Source organism: Chiroxiphia lanceolata, chromosome 22 (genome assembly GCF_009829145.1).
Source record: "Chiroxiphia lanceolata isolate bChiLan1 chromosome 22, bChiLan1.pri, whole genome shotgun sequence".
Classification (NCBI taxonomy): domain Eukaryota; kingdom Metazoa; phylum Chordata; class Aves; order Passeriformes; family Pipridae; genus Chiroxiphia; species Chiroxiphia lanceolata.
This window is the reverse complement of record NC_045658.1, coordinates 193,132-209,039: the sequence shown is the minus strand read 5'-3', so window position 1 is coordinate 209,039 and position 15,908 is coordinate 193,132. Positions and strand designations below refer to the sequence as shown.

Sequence of the window (15,908 nt, the reverse complement as noted above, 5' to 3'; positions counted from 1 at the left end):
ACACAGCCCAAATTATGCTTGGAGGCTCTGCACAGGTATTTTACAGGAATTCTTTCCAGCATACACAGGTGCAAAAATCCCTGGAGCAAACATACCAATCCAGTTAGGTATGTGTAACTTCAATGCCAGTTGTATTTAAAAGCAACATCTGGACCACGGTGGGATGACTCAAACTGTGCAGCAGAGTTGTGAAGTGCAGGAACTCTGCAAGGAAGGAAAACAGTATCCAAACAATGGGATCCTGAAGGCTAACAATCTATCAGAATCTCCCATTTTGTGCTTTCTAGCACCTTTCATTATTTAATGAAAACCATGTACTGCTCACATTTTCCTTCCCATCCAATTGCTCTTGGCAGATGGAAACTAAGGACCTGGAAAGAGCTCCATTAGCCACCTAATAAGAGAGACAATGGGTCACTCTATAACGTGTCCAAGGAAGTAACTGGTTCATTAACCACTAGGAAGCTCCAAACTGCTTCCAAATCCTTCCCTCTGCGCGTCCTTGGGCCGGCACAGACAGTCCAGGGCTTCAGCCACCCACAGTCTGCCACATTCCAGACTCTGCCAGCTGGAATTCAAACACGGACAGGAGGGGAGAAGACAGGAGGAATCTTCTATGTCCAGGTTTAAGTTTGGTAAAGTCTGTGCAGGCTGCAGATTTCACGTGCCATCGTTTCTTCTAACAGGCTCATATCAGATATGCCACAACAAGGCTGTTACTTAAGTTACTCTGTCTTCAATTTTCATCATTAAAACACCACACATTTGTGAGAGCCTGAGATGAATTCCTGTACATACAATATAATGCATTACTAGAGACAACCAGTTCAAAAATTCCAGATCCCGATAAACTGACATTCTAAAATTTAGCCTTGTTTTTGAAGTAAGTAATTTCTTGCTAGGGATTTAAAGCCTTCAGAGAGTGGTATTTGAGGATAGTGCTGCATCATCAGTGCTGACCTCCTAATCCAAGCTTTCCCTCTCCAGTGTTCAGATTTTATGTAATCACAGAGAACCGTGGGAACCCAAGGGACAAACTCCTTCTCCACCCAGTACCTCCGATTCAGAAGATAAGAATGCAGTGTGTACAGAGCTGCTCCAAAATGAAGCACCCAAAGGAAAAAATCAGATGAAAAGCAACTACTTCAGTTTTCCAGCACGATAGTACACTTAACGTTTTCCTCTCTTTTAACTTGGCTCTAATCTATGTAATATACATCAACAACTTCACTATTAATTCTGGTTTGAGTGCTGAGCCGCCCAGGGGTGTTGAGGAGAGGGTCCCAACACTGGTCTGTTTACTCTCACATCTAAATAATTTCCTTGGGAAAACATCCTGGCTGTTATTTTAAAAGCACACAGACATGAAAGCAGTGAAGGTCTTGGTGGTTTAGATCTGTTTGAGGAGACTTCATCTTGTCCTTATCAGCCTGACCTGGAGGCGAGAATCTCCCACATGACATAATCCTGATGTCACCCCCTATTGTGCAAAGCCCCATCCAGCAGGGAGATGGAAAGGCAGGTTTCCTTAGTGCTGAGATGCACAACAAACGCATCTGGATTCAATCTGCAGGGCCCTTGCTGTGAAAACCCGAGGAACTCCCACAGCCAGGAGAAAGCAGCACAAAGGGCTGGACCAGTAATGAGGAACAGGGAGTTAATGGCAATAAAGGCACTTCAAAGCTTTCCATGGGTTTCTAGTTTAGGCAAACTGGGTTTACATCTAAACACAAGCACAGGGCCTATATAAAGAGCTCACAACTGCCTCAACACTTGGTGAGCTCCAAGCCCCATCCAACCTGGCCTTGGACACTTCCAGGGATGGGGCTGCCACAGTTTCTCTGGACAACCTGTGCCAGTGCAGGCTGTGCTGAACATACTTGGTATAGATGGTGGCACAGGGTTCAGTGGCAGTGAGTCAGAGTCAAAATGAGACATCCCTGAAGCTCAGCAAAGCAAGACTGTTTCATGAGATTAAACACAATAGTTAAAAATAAAAATTAAAGTCAGCCCTGAGCACTCTAAAGATGAAAGGGCAACTCATCTGTCACTGGGACTTCATGGGAGTACCTAAACAAGCTCTCTAGCAAAAGGCTCCTCAATCCGCATATTCCTGAGGTACCATACAGGGAGTTCGGGCAGCCTCTCCCTCTCCAGCTGAACAGAGGACAGTGAGGGGTGCTCAGTTTAGGTTCTATTCACTCTGCAAAGAACACTGCAGATGCTTGGCTGGCAGGGGTGCACCATCCAAAATCAGTGTGATTAACTGTTCTGGCCCAGATTCCAATCAAAATTCAATAATAAAAGGATTACACACGACAAAAACACTTTAGAGGTCAATCCTCTCCCAGAGCTCCTTTTGCTCCTACCAAATTCCTAGTCCAGAGCTCTAATACAACAAACTGAAAATGGATCAAGATCAAAACACGGACAGAAGCAGAAGTTCAAAAGGTTTCATTGCTTACTCTGTTGAGGGAACTAAAAACTTAATGAATACAAACATTTTCAGGAGCAGAACGATTAAGATTAGTGTTTTATCTTTTTTTTATAGCTGTTAAAAATCAAAAGCACCAATAAATCCCATTTAAGTCAAGAAAAAAAAGGAGGAATAGCTTTCTAAATACATATCAGCTCACTAAACCAGCCCAAAGTTGCCAAAACTCATCCTGTTTGTAGACAGAGCAGCAGCATCCTTCCCCAGGGAGGTCTATTTAATCACTACAGAAATTATTTCTTCCAGACAACAAAGAGCCATTAGATTACTTAATTAAAGCCCTGATTATCTTCACCCAGAGCAAGGGAAGGCAGAATCTAAAATAGAAGAGATTTAACCAGATGCCCTGGTCCTCATTACACTTTGATTTCAATCAAGCGCACACACGTCAAGAAAAGGGCAATAAATTACTACCATGTGTTGGAAGAAATTATGTTCACAATATTGGAAGTGGAAAGCCAAGGCTCTAACTGAGTGGTGTAAGATATTAGACTTCCATCTGGGAATAATAACCTACTGAACAAAAACATACCAGGGCATTAGTTGCAGGCAGTGTCTGAGTTAAACCTGGCAGCAGGAGATCCAAACGGAACAGCTGCTTTTTGGGAAAGCGACATGGATTTTGGTAAAACAGATAACCCAGAAATATGCTTGTTGTTTAACACAGAGAACAGAGAGGAAATTAAAACCTGGGATAATCCCTCTTTAACCCAAAAAGATGTGGATATGACTCCAGGAAGAAAAGGCGGGAAACTCCAGAGATACTCAAAGGTAGTTTGCATTAAAAAACCCAAACACTTAAGAGCAACTCAGCACTGGTTAAGAGGCACTGAAGGTTCAGCAAAATTATTCCTCTCGAGTTTTCATGATTTTAAAGAATCCCATGCAATATTACAAGACTTCTCCAAACTTGTTTTCACACTACAGTCACTCAGTGCACTGGCCACTAAGCTCTTGGGGACAAAACTCAATTTTAGGGTCCCCAGCAAGCAAATCCAAATGGATAGTTTCACACAAATAGTTAGCAAATCCATAACGGGCTGTTTCCCTCAAAACACCCACGGCAGCAGGTGCCAACCCCTCGGGAAATGGCAAATACAATGCAATGACTCACTGAACAGAGGTGGAGACTTTCCACACCTGATTAAAGGAGAAATCTAAAAAGGAATGGTGTGGGGGCCAAGCGAGACTGATTCAAGGGAAAACTGAAATGGTCTGAAGTGTTGGGAGAGGCCCAAGACGAATTCTGTGAGATATCAGCACTTTTCTGTGTTTATCTGTGCTTTTCTGTGCTTAAAATGGGAGATAATCCAGAGGAGGTTTGGACCACATGCAGAAAGCAGAGTGGGAAGAGTAGATACTCTCATAAGTACTTATTTATTCACAGAAAGGCAATGTCTTCCTCTTCCATTCCCTGCTGCAATGACCAGTGTAAGATGTATTTTAAAGCTGAGGAGTGAAGTGAGCCCCATGCAGAGCACCCTCTGAGAGCACCTGTCCTGTGAGGAAAGGCTGAGAGAAATGGGGGTGTTCAGCCTGGAGAAATTTTGGGGTGACCTAACCGTAGTACCTGAAGGAGCTATAAGAAAGATGGAGAGAGATATTTACAAGGGCCTGGAGCAACAGGACAAGGGGGAACAGCTTCAAACTGCCAGCGTTAGATGGGATGTTGGGAAGGAATTCTTCCCTGTGAGGGAAGGTGGGGAGGCCCTGGCACAGGGTGCCCAGAGAAGCTGTGGCTGCCCCATCCCAGGAAGTGTCCAAGGCCAGGCTGGATGGGGCCTGGAGCAACCTGGGATAGTGGAAGGTCTCTTAAGGGACTGCTGGTGATGTGTCACATTGGAGGCTTCTCCCTCAGCATAACGTTCATCCTCTTAATCTGCAGCCATTGCACTTAAAACTCGTATTTTTTAAGAAAGAGTTTGTGATGTGGAGTATCAATTACCTCGGTGGCACCTATGAATGGTCTGTTTGGAGAGACAACCCCATCAGAGTGAACAGAAACAACCAGTCTCTACAGGTCAACTCAATATTTAGTTTTTCTGCATCCAGCCTACAGTATGATCACCGTGTTCCTGAAAGGTGAACCTGGAAGAAACCTCCCCATCTACCAGAAACCAAAATTTTCACAAAAGATACAGTCCCGTGGGCTGCCAGCAGACTACTCAGTTCTTTGATTAACACAACAACACCTTCCAATGAGCCTGAAGTGTTTCACAGTGCTGGAAAAGCTCTGTTGTCACTGGCTCTGGAATCTCTGTCATGGAGCTGATGCTTTGTGCCCTCCCTTCCCAGCACCACAAGCTGCCAGACCAGCAGGGCAGTGACACCTCGAATCAACATCACTTGGCTCAAATCCACTCGTGGCTTTCCAGTGCCTTCCCAGGATTAATTTCCAGACTCTGGGAATTACATCACTGCCATTGCCATCTTATTCTCACTACAACCCTCCCCACACTCCAGACTCCCACGTGGCTCCAGCAGCTGCTGTGTGAGGAATTGTTGCAGTCCTTCCCAACCTGAAGCGCTGGCAAGAGCAGCACTGAGAGAAGCTGGCACTTGTTACCCCCCTGAATTTCCCCTCCTCTGATCTCCAAGTAAAAATTAAGCTTCTGCTGTCAAAACACAAAAATCCAATTGTGTTATTAAGGGAACTGCAGAGCCCATCAGCAAGAGCAAAAGCCTGTTTCTCTCCACATCTCCGTTGACGGTAAAGTACAAATCATTACTTAACTTCCAGATACTAAGGTTAAGTTTCCTTAACTTTGCAAATCCTTTCCACAAACGCTAAATTTTTACAGTGCTCTGCAAAACGTAAGCCACCCTTGTTCCCTTTTTCTCACCCATTTTTGAGATCATAAGTGGCATCAAAATGTTCTGTACTGACAGGTGTGCTTATCTAGTCCTGTGCTGCCTCTGTTCTTCCTGGTTGCTGACACCAAATGAATCCTTCCCAGACCCCTCCCATGTCCTGCCTATAAAAGTTGCACTGACAAACTGAAAGATGAATTTGGTACAATCTCACCTTTTTTTCCCCCCACACAATATATTAAGATTACTGCTGTACCCCAAGCTGAGCAGGGCTCAGCAGATTTCCCTCACTCAGAGTAACCTGCCCCCGGCTTTCCTTCCAGCAAATTAGAGCTGTTTAAAGACGTTATTGTATCCAGTCCTGACTTCACAGTCATGTGAGCAGAGAGGGATTTAAACAGACAACCCTGGTTCCATACACCACCTTATTTTCATCTTAGGGTATTAAAAAACTTATAGGTCCTGGTCTGTTCTGCATCTGGGGAATAACTGCAAACTTGGCTTTGCTGAACAGGCATAATTCCTTTCTTCCAGTCAGTTCAGATAGCAATAACAACTGTTACTTACAGGAGAAGTTGAATGGATATGAAAATAATGCATGGAAAGAAGTAAAAATTTGATACCTGTAACACAAGACGACGATTACGCATTTGGACAGGCTACACTTGCATCGAGCCACAAAATCGAGCAAGATAAGTTCCTTTAAATGTGCTTTTGTCAGCACTGTAACATGATGAACTACATCTAAGGATGTGTTTTATCTCCAGTTTTGGGCAACATGAAGCAGCAATGAAGGTTGTTCACCTTGTTCATGGTTGAACATGACAGCAAGAAAGTATCTCCAGCAAGACATCTCCAGCAAGAAAGTATCTCAGTATTGGATAAACTTACTAGTTCATTTTGCTTTTCAACACTCCCTTGCTGTTTAGACTTAGCATTACTATGTCCATCTCAGCACTGCTTAGAAGACCTTAGTCTCCAAACACAACAGCTAAACCTGATCACATCTCAAGACCTTGGATTAACTGCAGTGCAAGACCAGTGCAATCCTAATTTTTAGAAAAACTGTTCACCTGAGAAGTCCCCCAGACAGCTTCCTATTGCTGCTTTAAAAAAGCCACTGCCTAATTTACATTTATCTTACATATGCTCTATTAATTCCTCTGCTTTACACCTCTTTAACAAGACAGGGCCTAAACTAAACATCCTGCAGCAGAAGCACATTAATCCCTGTCCAACTGCTGCATTTCACTGGAAGATATGAGAGTTGCTGCTGAATATATGGATTTTTTGAGTGTACAGCCTTGAGGGAATGGAAAATACAGATGGTTCAAGACTGAACTTAAAGATCAAAGAAAACACAGGTCAATCCAGGACAAAGATACCGTCAATTTGTTAGAGGGGGGAGGGAGGCAGGGAAGCACCTCAGCATCTGCCTTTAGCATGAGCTGACAGATTTGATCATGTTTGGGATCATTAAATCAGCAGATCAGCACTGCCTCCCCTCCTTCTACACCCTGGGGTAGGGACCACATGTCAGACTGTGTCTGCTGAGGGAAACAAAGAAAGAGAGAGCTCTGGAGGGTAGAACTGACATACAAGTCTCTGTACTGGTCAAAGGCATTGTTGGCTTCCACCTCCAGCTTGCGCAGGCGAGCCGATGGCATGGCACCGTCCTCCAGGGGAGGGTCGTATTTGTTGCTCCATGGAGACCTGCCAAGGAGACAAGAAAAACACAGTCAGACAATGAGACAAACTCTGGTCACGGCTCCAAACCTGCCAGAGTTCAAGAAATGCTTGGACAACGCTCTCAGGAACATGGTGGGATTGTCGGGGTGTCCTGTGCAGGGCCAGGAGTTGGACTCAATGGTTCTTGTGGGTCCCTTCCAGCTCAGGATATTCTGTGGCTCTGAGGGGTTTAATATTGGTGGGTCTGACCTGATCCACAGATTAACTTCCAAAAAAACCCAGAAAGTGCCCAGAGCAATCTATCTGTTAAGAATTGCACCGTCAACAGCCAGTTGGACTCGATGATCCTTCCAACTCCACTTATTCTGTGATTTCAAACACTGGCAAAAAGGGGACATTGACCCCCAAAACTCAGCTGTTCCACATCAAATATATGAAATTATTTTCATGCAAATTTAACATTTAATAATAAAATTATTATTTAATAACATTGATGTTTTAATAATAAAAATAAGTTTATTTGGGATCTGACACTACTTGAGCCAAACACTGCTCTCTACAATTAAGGCCCAAATTCTTCTCCACTGTTTTGCTTTGAAATAAACTCTACCTTCAGCATAACATTAGGAAACCCTTTGAACAGTCTGAAGGATTTAACAGGGTTTGTAAAGCTGCAGGTTTTACTGTGATTTCTGCAGAAGTGGAAGAGATTTTTCATGCTCTTAATGAAAGATTTGGTATTAAAAGATTAATGGAACCCTTTGCCCATCTGTTTGAGGCTTTTATAATTCCCATTTCCCCTTGGAATAACCACCTACATATATCACTGCTGGTTTAAAGGAACGTACCTCTACCTTGTACCTCCTCACTTTTCCAAACGCCCCAGCCAGGTCTTAATGCTGACCCTATGGAAGGGTTTTCCCTCAGGAACCATTTGCTACTCATTTCTCAGGAAGGCAGTGAGTTCTGACATGTGTTTGATATAAAGCACAAAGACCAGGCTTGGCTTTGCTCCCTTCACTCCTCCTGAACACATCTGGCTCCAAAGGTGAGACCCCAGGAAAAGCTAAATCATGGTGTCACATCCACCTAGAGTGATGTTTTCAGGTCGTGGTTCTCACCTCAAATGCTGTGTCCAGTTCTGGACCCCTCAGTTCAGGAAGGACATTGAGGGGCTGGAGCGTGTGCAGGGAAGGGAACGGAGCTGGGAAGGGGCTGGAGCAGCAGGAGCAGCTGAGGGAGCTGGGGGGGCTCAGCCTGGAGAAAAGGAGGCTCAGGGGGGACCTTCTGGCTCTGCAACTCCTTGACAGGAGGGGGGAGCTGGGGGGGAGGAGTCGGGCTCTGCTCCAAGGGAACAAGGGACAGGAGGAGAGGGAACGGCCTCCAGCTGTGCCAGGGGAGGGTCAGGTTGGACAGCAGGAGGAATCTCTCCACGGAAAGGGTGGACAGGCATTGGAAGGGACTGCTCAGGGAGGTGGTGGAGTCCCCACCCCTGGAGGTGTCCAAGGAAGGCCTGGCCTCAGTGCTCTGGGGTAGGGGACAAGGTGGGGATGGGGCACAGGGGGGACTCCATGGGTCGGGAGGGATTTTCAAACCTCAACAATCCTGTGATTTTAAACAGTTGCCTAAAATGTGGTTGCACTGGAGAATAATCAACAGCTACAGCACAGAATCAGAATGGGTGTGGTTGGAAGGGACCACAGTGGCTCATCTGGTCCCCCCTCTCTGCTCCAGCAGGGTCATCCCAGAGCACATGGCACTGGATTTGTGTCCAGATGTGTCGGGAATATCTCCAGGGATTAAGAATCCACACCCTCCCTAAACAACCTGTTTCAGTGTGTGTAAAGAAGTTCTTCCTCATGTTCAGGTGGAACTTCCCAGGCATCAGTTTCTGACCATTTCCTCTTGTCCCATTGCTGAGCCCCTCCAAGCAGAGCCTGGTCCATCCTCTGTCCCCTCCCAGCAGACACTGACAGACACAGATGACATCCCCTCTCAGCCCATCTTTTCATTCTTTTATCTAAAATCTCTGAAATCTGGATGAGATTCACACAAAAATCCCCTCTGGTGCTACCTGAGGATTCCCAAATGGCTCATCTACTCCCATCAGGTGGGATCTCCAAACCAATTGGTGGGCAGAGAATTCCTGCAGGACCTTGGTGAAGACACTTCCATTGCAAACATCAGACCTCCTCCTCGGGCTGCAGACTGGGATTTAAGAGCAGTCTAGGAACAGATTCTTCTAGCCAGCACTTTGTGACATTTTCAACCCATTCCACTTGGAACCAGCAGCGACTTTACCAATAAAAAACCTCCTGACACAACCCTGTATTTTTTATTCTTGTGGAAGAGCACTCAGAACACATTCAAACACTTAACTGGAGGCTATTTGAAGAAAGACAGATGGGCAAGCACTTAAATTTCCAAAGTCAGACCTCTAATTTCCCTAGAAGAGAAAGGTTTTTGTTTCAGCTAACAGGTTTCAGTGTTGTTGGCACCAAATTCCCCATAAGGATTCCATTTAACAGAGTGATCAAACACTCTCCGAGTGGATATGTATGGACAAAGTCAGGACCCTGAAGTTTAATATTAAAAAAAATAATTAATAAAAGCTCTGCCTTCACAATGTCGATTCTGTGGCTGTTTGAGATCCTCCACAAACCTCTGTTAATCCAGTAAGACTCCAGAAGTACCTGTGAAACTTCAAGCACCAAAAGCTGTTCCCGCAGGCAGCAGTTCATAATATGAAGAAAATTAAAATTATGTATTTATAAAGATCCAAGAGAGACTCCAAAAATCCATCTTCTAATCTGATCCATGTTCAACACGGAAAAAATCAAGTCTGCCTAAATATGAGGAAAGACTAAACTGTGATGGGCCAAGCATTAAGATATTCACTTCCCACAGCAGCTTTTTTCCAATCAAATTCCCAGTCAAATTGTAAAGCCACTCAAGAAAAAACACCCTATAAAACTGGAATCCCAGTGAGAAAGTCTGACTACCCAGCCCCACCTTTCCTGCTTAGTTGTCCACAGAATGGTTTGAAATCCTTGGATTAGCATTAAAAGAAATGCAATTAGCAACCTGTCCAATAAGAAGAAAAGGTTTGGTTTGGAGTATGTGGGAATTGGGGATGGAACCCATTGCAGGCAGGGAATAGGACTCTTTGGGACTTCTAATCGAGCGTGTGGTTCTGAAAAATGTTTGTGGAAATATCAAAAGCTTTTAAAAACACAGAGAATTTTGGGCTAATTGGTTAAATTAGGGTAAAAGCCACTTCCCAGTAACAACTGCAGGTTTTACGAGGTACAAAGAAGTGTCTGGACACAGGCATAGAATGGGATTAACATGCACAGGGAAGTGGGGCTGGTTTTCAAAGGCTTCTGCTGTGTGGGGAAGGAAAGAATTCGCTTCATGAAACAGAGCTGGGACCAATCAATTCCAGAAGGAAGAATCACTTCAATCCAGAACGTCTGAATCAAACAGAACAGGAATCTTTAATGCCAGCAATTAACACATGATGCCTGTTCTATAGGAACAAATGAAACGGCTTTTCTGAAACCTCATTACTTAACAAGTCCTGAAAATTTCAAAGTGATTTTAAATACCAAATTCCTCCTGCTCCCCTGTAACTATTTAAATGCCTTCTCAGAAAGAGATGGAGCAAATTTCAGAGGCAAATATGATACTTCCCTTGGAGAAAGGGCTGCCACGTGTCCTAATTAAACATGGAGGGTTTACTAGTGATTGCAGAATGCCACATTCCTGTTTAACCAGTGCCTCTGCCAGTTTCCTGTGACTCTGGTGACGGATGCTCATGACAAAAGCCTGAATAGGATGCAAAGGGACTGCAAGAAACATCACAACTTCAGGGAGAAAGCATCTCTTGAAAGATCCACAAGAAATTCAGGACCTAATCCCTCCTCTGGCATCTTCCAGAGGGTCTGCAGCTGTGTGGGTACATCTTGGCTACAGGGTAGACCCTGCACCACCATATTTTATCTACTAATTCAGAACTGATTAAGTGCATGTAGCTGCTAAGGTAGAGCTGACCAACTGAGACACAAAAGCTTAATGGTTTTAGAAGGTACCAGGCTCTTTCGTAAAAGGTTCCAATAATTTTAAATATTAAACAAGTGCCCTAAAGAACGTGACACTTCACCTTCAAGATCTGCTACTTCTTGGCCCTCTGCAATACATTATATTTGAAACAACTCATCAGGATTTACACTCAGCCACAATCCAAATGCACTGTCAAACTCTGCATCCATTATCATTCTTCTCCTCCTGTTTCTAGGACAAAATGAATCTCAGCATGTTCTCTGTGTAATCCACACCAGGTGGAACAATCACAATCACCCCCAGAATCAGCAGTTTGGCTGAGCTGGTAACTCAGGACAGAAGATGAATGGGGGTCATTACCTCGTAGCCCTTTGTTAAGGGAAAGAATAAAAGCGAATATTCACAAAGGTTTCTGGACTATAAGTTTGTGATTCTTAATTAAATATTTGGGACTATGTCACTGTCACTACAGCCACTAAGGAAAGTCGGGCAATGCAAAAAAAGAGGAGGGGATAATTAAAAAATAAATAAAAATCATCATCCCAATGGCAAGGCAGAGGATAAAAACATTCACAGAGAGACTCTGTTCAAAATGCCAGCCAAAACACTGAAACCTCATTGTACCATTCCATGGTACTTACCACCCCTTCTACTTCAAAACTAATTATATTGTAATTACAGACAGCTTATATTGTTCAAATACTTACGCTGGTTTTGTCTACAGTCCTCAGGATAAATCAGCTATTTTGGTAGACAGGAATTCCTTTTCTTTGCTAAAGACTTGGGCCAAGATTTTCAAACAGAACTAGTGACATCGAGTCCAAAGTCAAAGTCAATCCCTTGCAAAACACGAGTGAAAGAGCCTTTCCCAGCTGGCAAATCCACCCTGTTTTGTACAAGCAGAAGATGATTTTGTTTAAACCAACTGCTTGCATCATCTCTTTTCTGTCATTATCCATTCCAAAGATTTTATAACCTTGCAATGTTTTATTTCATATCAAGGCCATCCCAGTCATTTCTGCTGGAGAATCGACTGGTTTTAATTCAGAATACTGAGAGTAAAGAGAAATACGTCAGTCAGCCCATTAACAAGATAATAACAGTACATTTTAGGCTTTAAATCTTTAGATGACTGATTTTTTTCTGGCTGGAAATAAGAGCGAGAAGGGCCTGCAGTACTTGTACAAAGCTCTCATTTACAAAGCACCAGTCAGTGCCCTGCTTGGGGTACGAGCTCACCTGTACGAGTCCCCATCTCTGTTGTAGTCACACAGTAAATAGTCTTTTCCTACCACCTTGTCTCGTGCAATCTTCAAGGGCTGATCCACAGAGGAGAGGAGATCTTCACACAGGCTCGGGACCTGTGGGTTTGGAGAAAAACCACAGGGAGGGAAGAGAGGGAAACACGTTGAAGTTAAAAGAGACTGGCACCCCTGAGAACAGATTGTGTTATTAACAGCCTACATCTGCCCCAAAGCCAAAACTCTTTAGGTTAAGCTGCACTTCTTAAGTTATAGCACAATCTTATGCTCCCACCTCCAGTAATTTCAGATTTCATTACCCAACCACTGGTGTGGTCCAGCTCACTTCAATATATACACGTTCCACATTCACCACGTGCCAAAGCGGCCGGGAAAGTGATTGTCCAGGACTGACGGATAAAGGTAAATATTTAAAGTGGAGTGGAAACGAGGGAGCTGCTAAAGGAACACACCATCCACACGCTGCAGTGTGTTTTTCCCAAGTTCCCACTCTGGGTCGAGTTTACAAGAGTTTCCAGGCAGGTGGCCAAACAGGACCATGCTGGGTAATAAAAATACACGTGTCCGTGTGTGTGCACACGTAAAATTCAACACATCTCCTGCAAAGATAGATTTTAATGGGTCCAGAACCCACTGGTGCCTCCCTGCACTTCATATGGAGAAAGACAAGCTCTGCTTTTACCATGGCAGAGAGGTTGGGACATCCTGCAAAGAGATGAGACTCCATCTGCCCTGCGCAGACTTCAGGGCAGGGCAGTGACAATCAATAAATCATTCCTGGAGCTGTTATTATTAAACAAATAAGGTATTGTGTATTTCCTGTTGGAAAAACTTTCCAGATTTCACTGCAAGAGAAAGGGATTAAAGCAAAACACCCTATGATCCCACTGAGGTCCTTTCCCAACAGGATCACAGGACAACTGGTAAATTCTTGAATAGAGATTGGTGACAATGTGCTAATAAAATAATAATAGAAATAACAAGTGTGGAATCTCTTCTACATTTCACTCTAAGCTGTAGACATGAAAACCTGACTGAGAATATGAGGACAAAAGGCAATCAAGGGTAAGATTAATCATGAAGTGGTAAATTCACAACTCATAAGAAATGAAAAGGAGAGGGAAGAAGAAATAAAGAAAACATAGGAAAAGCCTAGAGGAGAAAAAAAAAACAAATTTGAGATGCAGCAGCCCTGAAACTATTTTAATGCACTAGATGGGACATAAGAGATCAAAATGCCTGAAACAAAAACATTTCTAATCCCAAGTACAAAGCAATAACTACAGAGGATGATAATCAAAGGAAGCAGGGACACATAAACCAATGCAATTGTGAAAGACCAAAAAACCCACAAAATAGCAAATGACAGAACAAGCCGTGGCTGCCCCATCCCTGGAAATGTCCAAGGCCAGCCTGGACGGGGCTTGGAGCAACCCGGGCTAGTGGGAGGTGTCCTTGCTCATGGCAGGGGGTGGAACCACATGAGATTTAAGGTTCCTTCCAACCCAAACCATTCCATGATTCTAAGATATGGCCAGCGAGGAATGCAACACCTGACCCACACAGTCACTCTGTAAACATATAAAAAATAAGAGGCAAAGCAAGACATGGTTGGTAAAGTTACCAACAGTACTGAAAAAGCTGAAATATTAGTTTGAGCACTGTTACTTTGGTCTCTATACACTATAACATGGTAAGAGGGGGACCTGGAGAGCCCAGACTAAGAGCAGAGAGATCAGTGTTTAAATACAGCTCAATGCTCTCTGAGAACTTCATCACTTGATACCTGGAGCCCTGGCTGAAGCAGCCTCAAAACACCTTCACTGGTAAATACAAGTGGACAGGAAGCAGCAGCTTTTCAGGAAATCCTTCCTTTTCCTGCAAACAGACAACCCTGATGCTCCCCAGAGCTGATCCAGATCAGCAGTGTCGTGGCACAAGTTCAGTGAAACGATGTCTCTGTGAGCCCATCTGGATCCACTTTGTCCCTTCCTTCTCTTCCCCATCAACCATTAATTTGGGGCTGACTCTTCAGGCCCACAAGAACACTGCTCCAATTTTGGGTGCAACACAACCAGCCCCACAGCACCTGAGCACTGAGAGCTGTGCTTCCAGCCTGTTCCCAGGGGTGATCAGTGGGATATATCCCTTCCTCCCGGCTGCTCCTTGCCCAGGAGCCCCTCAGCACAGAGAGAAGTGTCCAGGAACACTCTGACCTGTGTTTAGGATGAGTAATCACGATGAAAACAGAACTGGGGGAAAAGGGGCATTTCCCCCAGGTTCTGTTTCCATTTCATTTCCTTGGGAATCCCTCCATTACATGTGTGGGGAGGGAGCACCAGAGGTCTCGCGTGCAATTCCTCAATCTCAAACATACACACAAAGCATTTTCACAAGAAACCCCAAACTCAAGGCAGAGTCAACTCCCCTGCAGAAAAGCTGAATTTACAACCCTTACAAAAACCCCACACAAATAACTTTTAGATTTAATTTTCTTTTAAGAACAGCACATGCCCAGTGTGGAGTTTCCAACATGGCTCAGCAGGAGAGCACAATTCCATATGGACTAGAAGGAATCAAACACATTGTTTTTAAGGTGCAACCTACTGAATTTCCACGCTAAACTTATCTCTGGATGGTTTGGCAACAAATATTCCTGAGTAGGGTCACTTTCCCAATTTCTAAGGGCTGTGGTTATTCTTATAGCCCTAACAGTGAGTGCATTATGTCATACACTTCCTAGAATATAATACTGCAGTATATTATAATCCTCCATTGTAATAAGCAGCTCTATATCCACTGTCTCCTTGGTACAGACACTCTACAGGACTCCAGGAAATCTATTATTTTCTCCTTCTTTCACAATAAAACCCACTCATCTACTTTGGAAATATTAGAAAATTTCAACAGTATTTTTTAAAAAAACTAGATATTCCAGTTGATGGAAGGACTTGTGTAATTCTAATTATTGGAAAAGCATCCAAGTCTGGCATGGTTACCCCAAGAACATAATTTTTATATAATTTCTTACATCAACTTTCAACAGCTGCTGTACTTCCTAAGAAGGAATTTACAAGATTTATGCACTCTTTACTCTGGGAAACTGCTTACAAGGCAAATGCAGGAATTTGAACGAGGTAATTTGCAGCTTTAAACACTTCAGCTCCATGTTCGTGAGGCTGATTCATCTTCATGTCAAGTATTGAATCTTCTTAAAGCATTTAAATGACTGTTGTGCACAGTCAGACCCTTGCAGAATTCAGTTTATCTTCTGATCCCAGCAGAGACAACTCTATTTAGAAAGCAACTGATCCTCAGCCTGAAACAGTGGATTTGCATTGTTAACTGTTCTTACCAAGCTGCTTCTGTGTTAACTGAAGAGCCAAAATGCACTTAAGTGCCTGAGTACTTGTCTCCATAAGGGAATTTTGACTCAAATTTAGAAACGTAAGAATTAACCCACTCTTCAGGCCAAGCCAAAATGCCCAAGCAGTGATTTTGTCCAATTCATCACCACACTATAAATAAATGGCACTGTGATGCAAACACCGGAGGGATGAGGGTTGTTTTATAAGCAAAGACTGGGCTCC

General features: G+C 43.8%; 1 protein-coding gene across 4 annotated transcripts in view; it reads right to left on the bottom strand.

Moving 5' to 3' along the window:
• CAPZB (capping actin protein of muscle Z-line subunit beta) overlaps positions 1–15,908 on the bottom strand; it is a 66,063-nt gene that overhangs the window by 18,171 nt on the left and 31,984 nt on the right. For all 4 annotated transcript variants that reach the window (XM_032708701.1, XM_032708702.1, XM_032708704.1 and 1 more), the window contains exons 3-4: positions 12,296–12,417; positions 6,905–7,018 (exon numbers count right to left, since the gene is read on the bottom strand). In XM_032708701.1, coding sequence (XP_032564592.1) covers positions 6,905–7,018; positions 12,296–12,417 — 236 coding nt within the window. The remainder of the gene's footprint in view (positions 1–6,904; positions 7,019–12,295; positions 12,418–15,908) is intronic.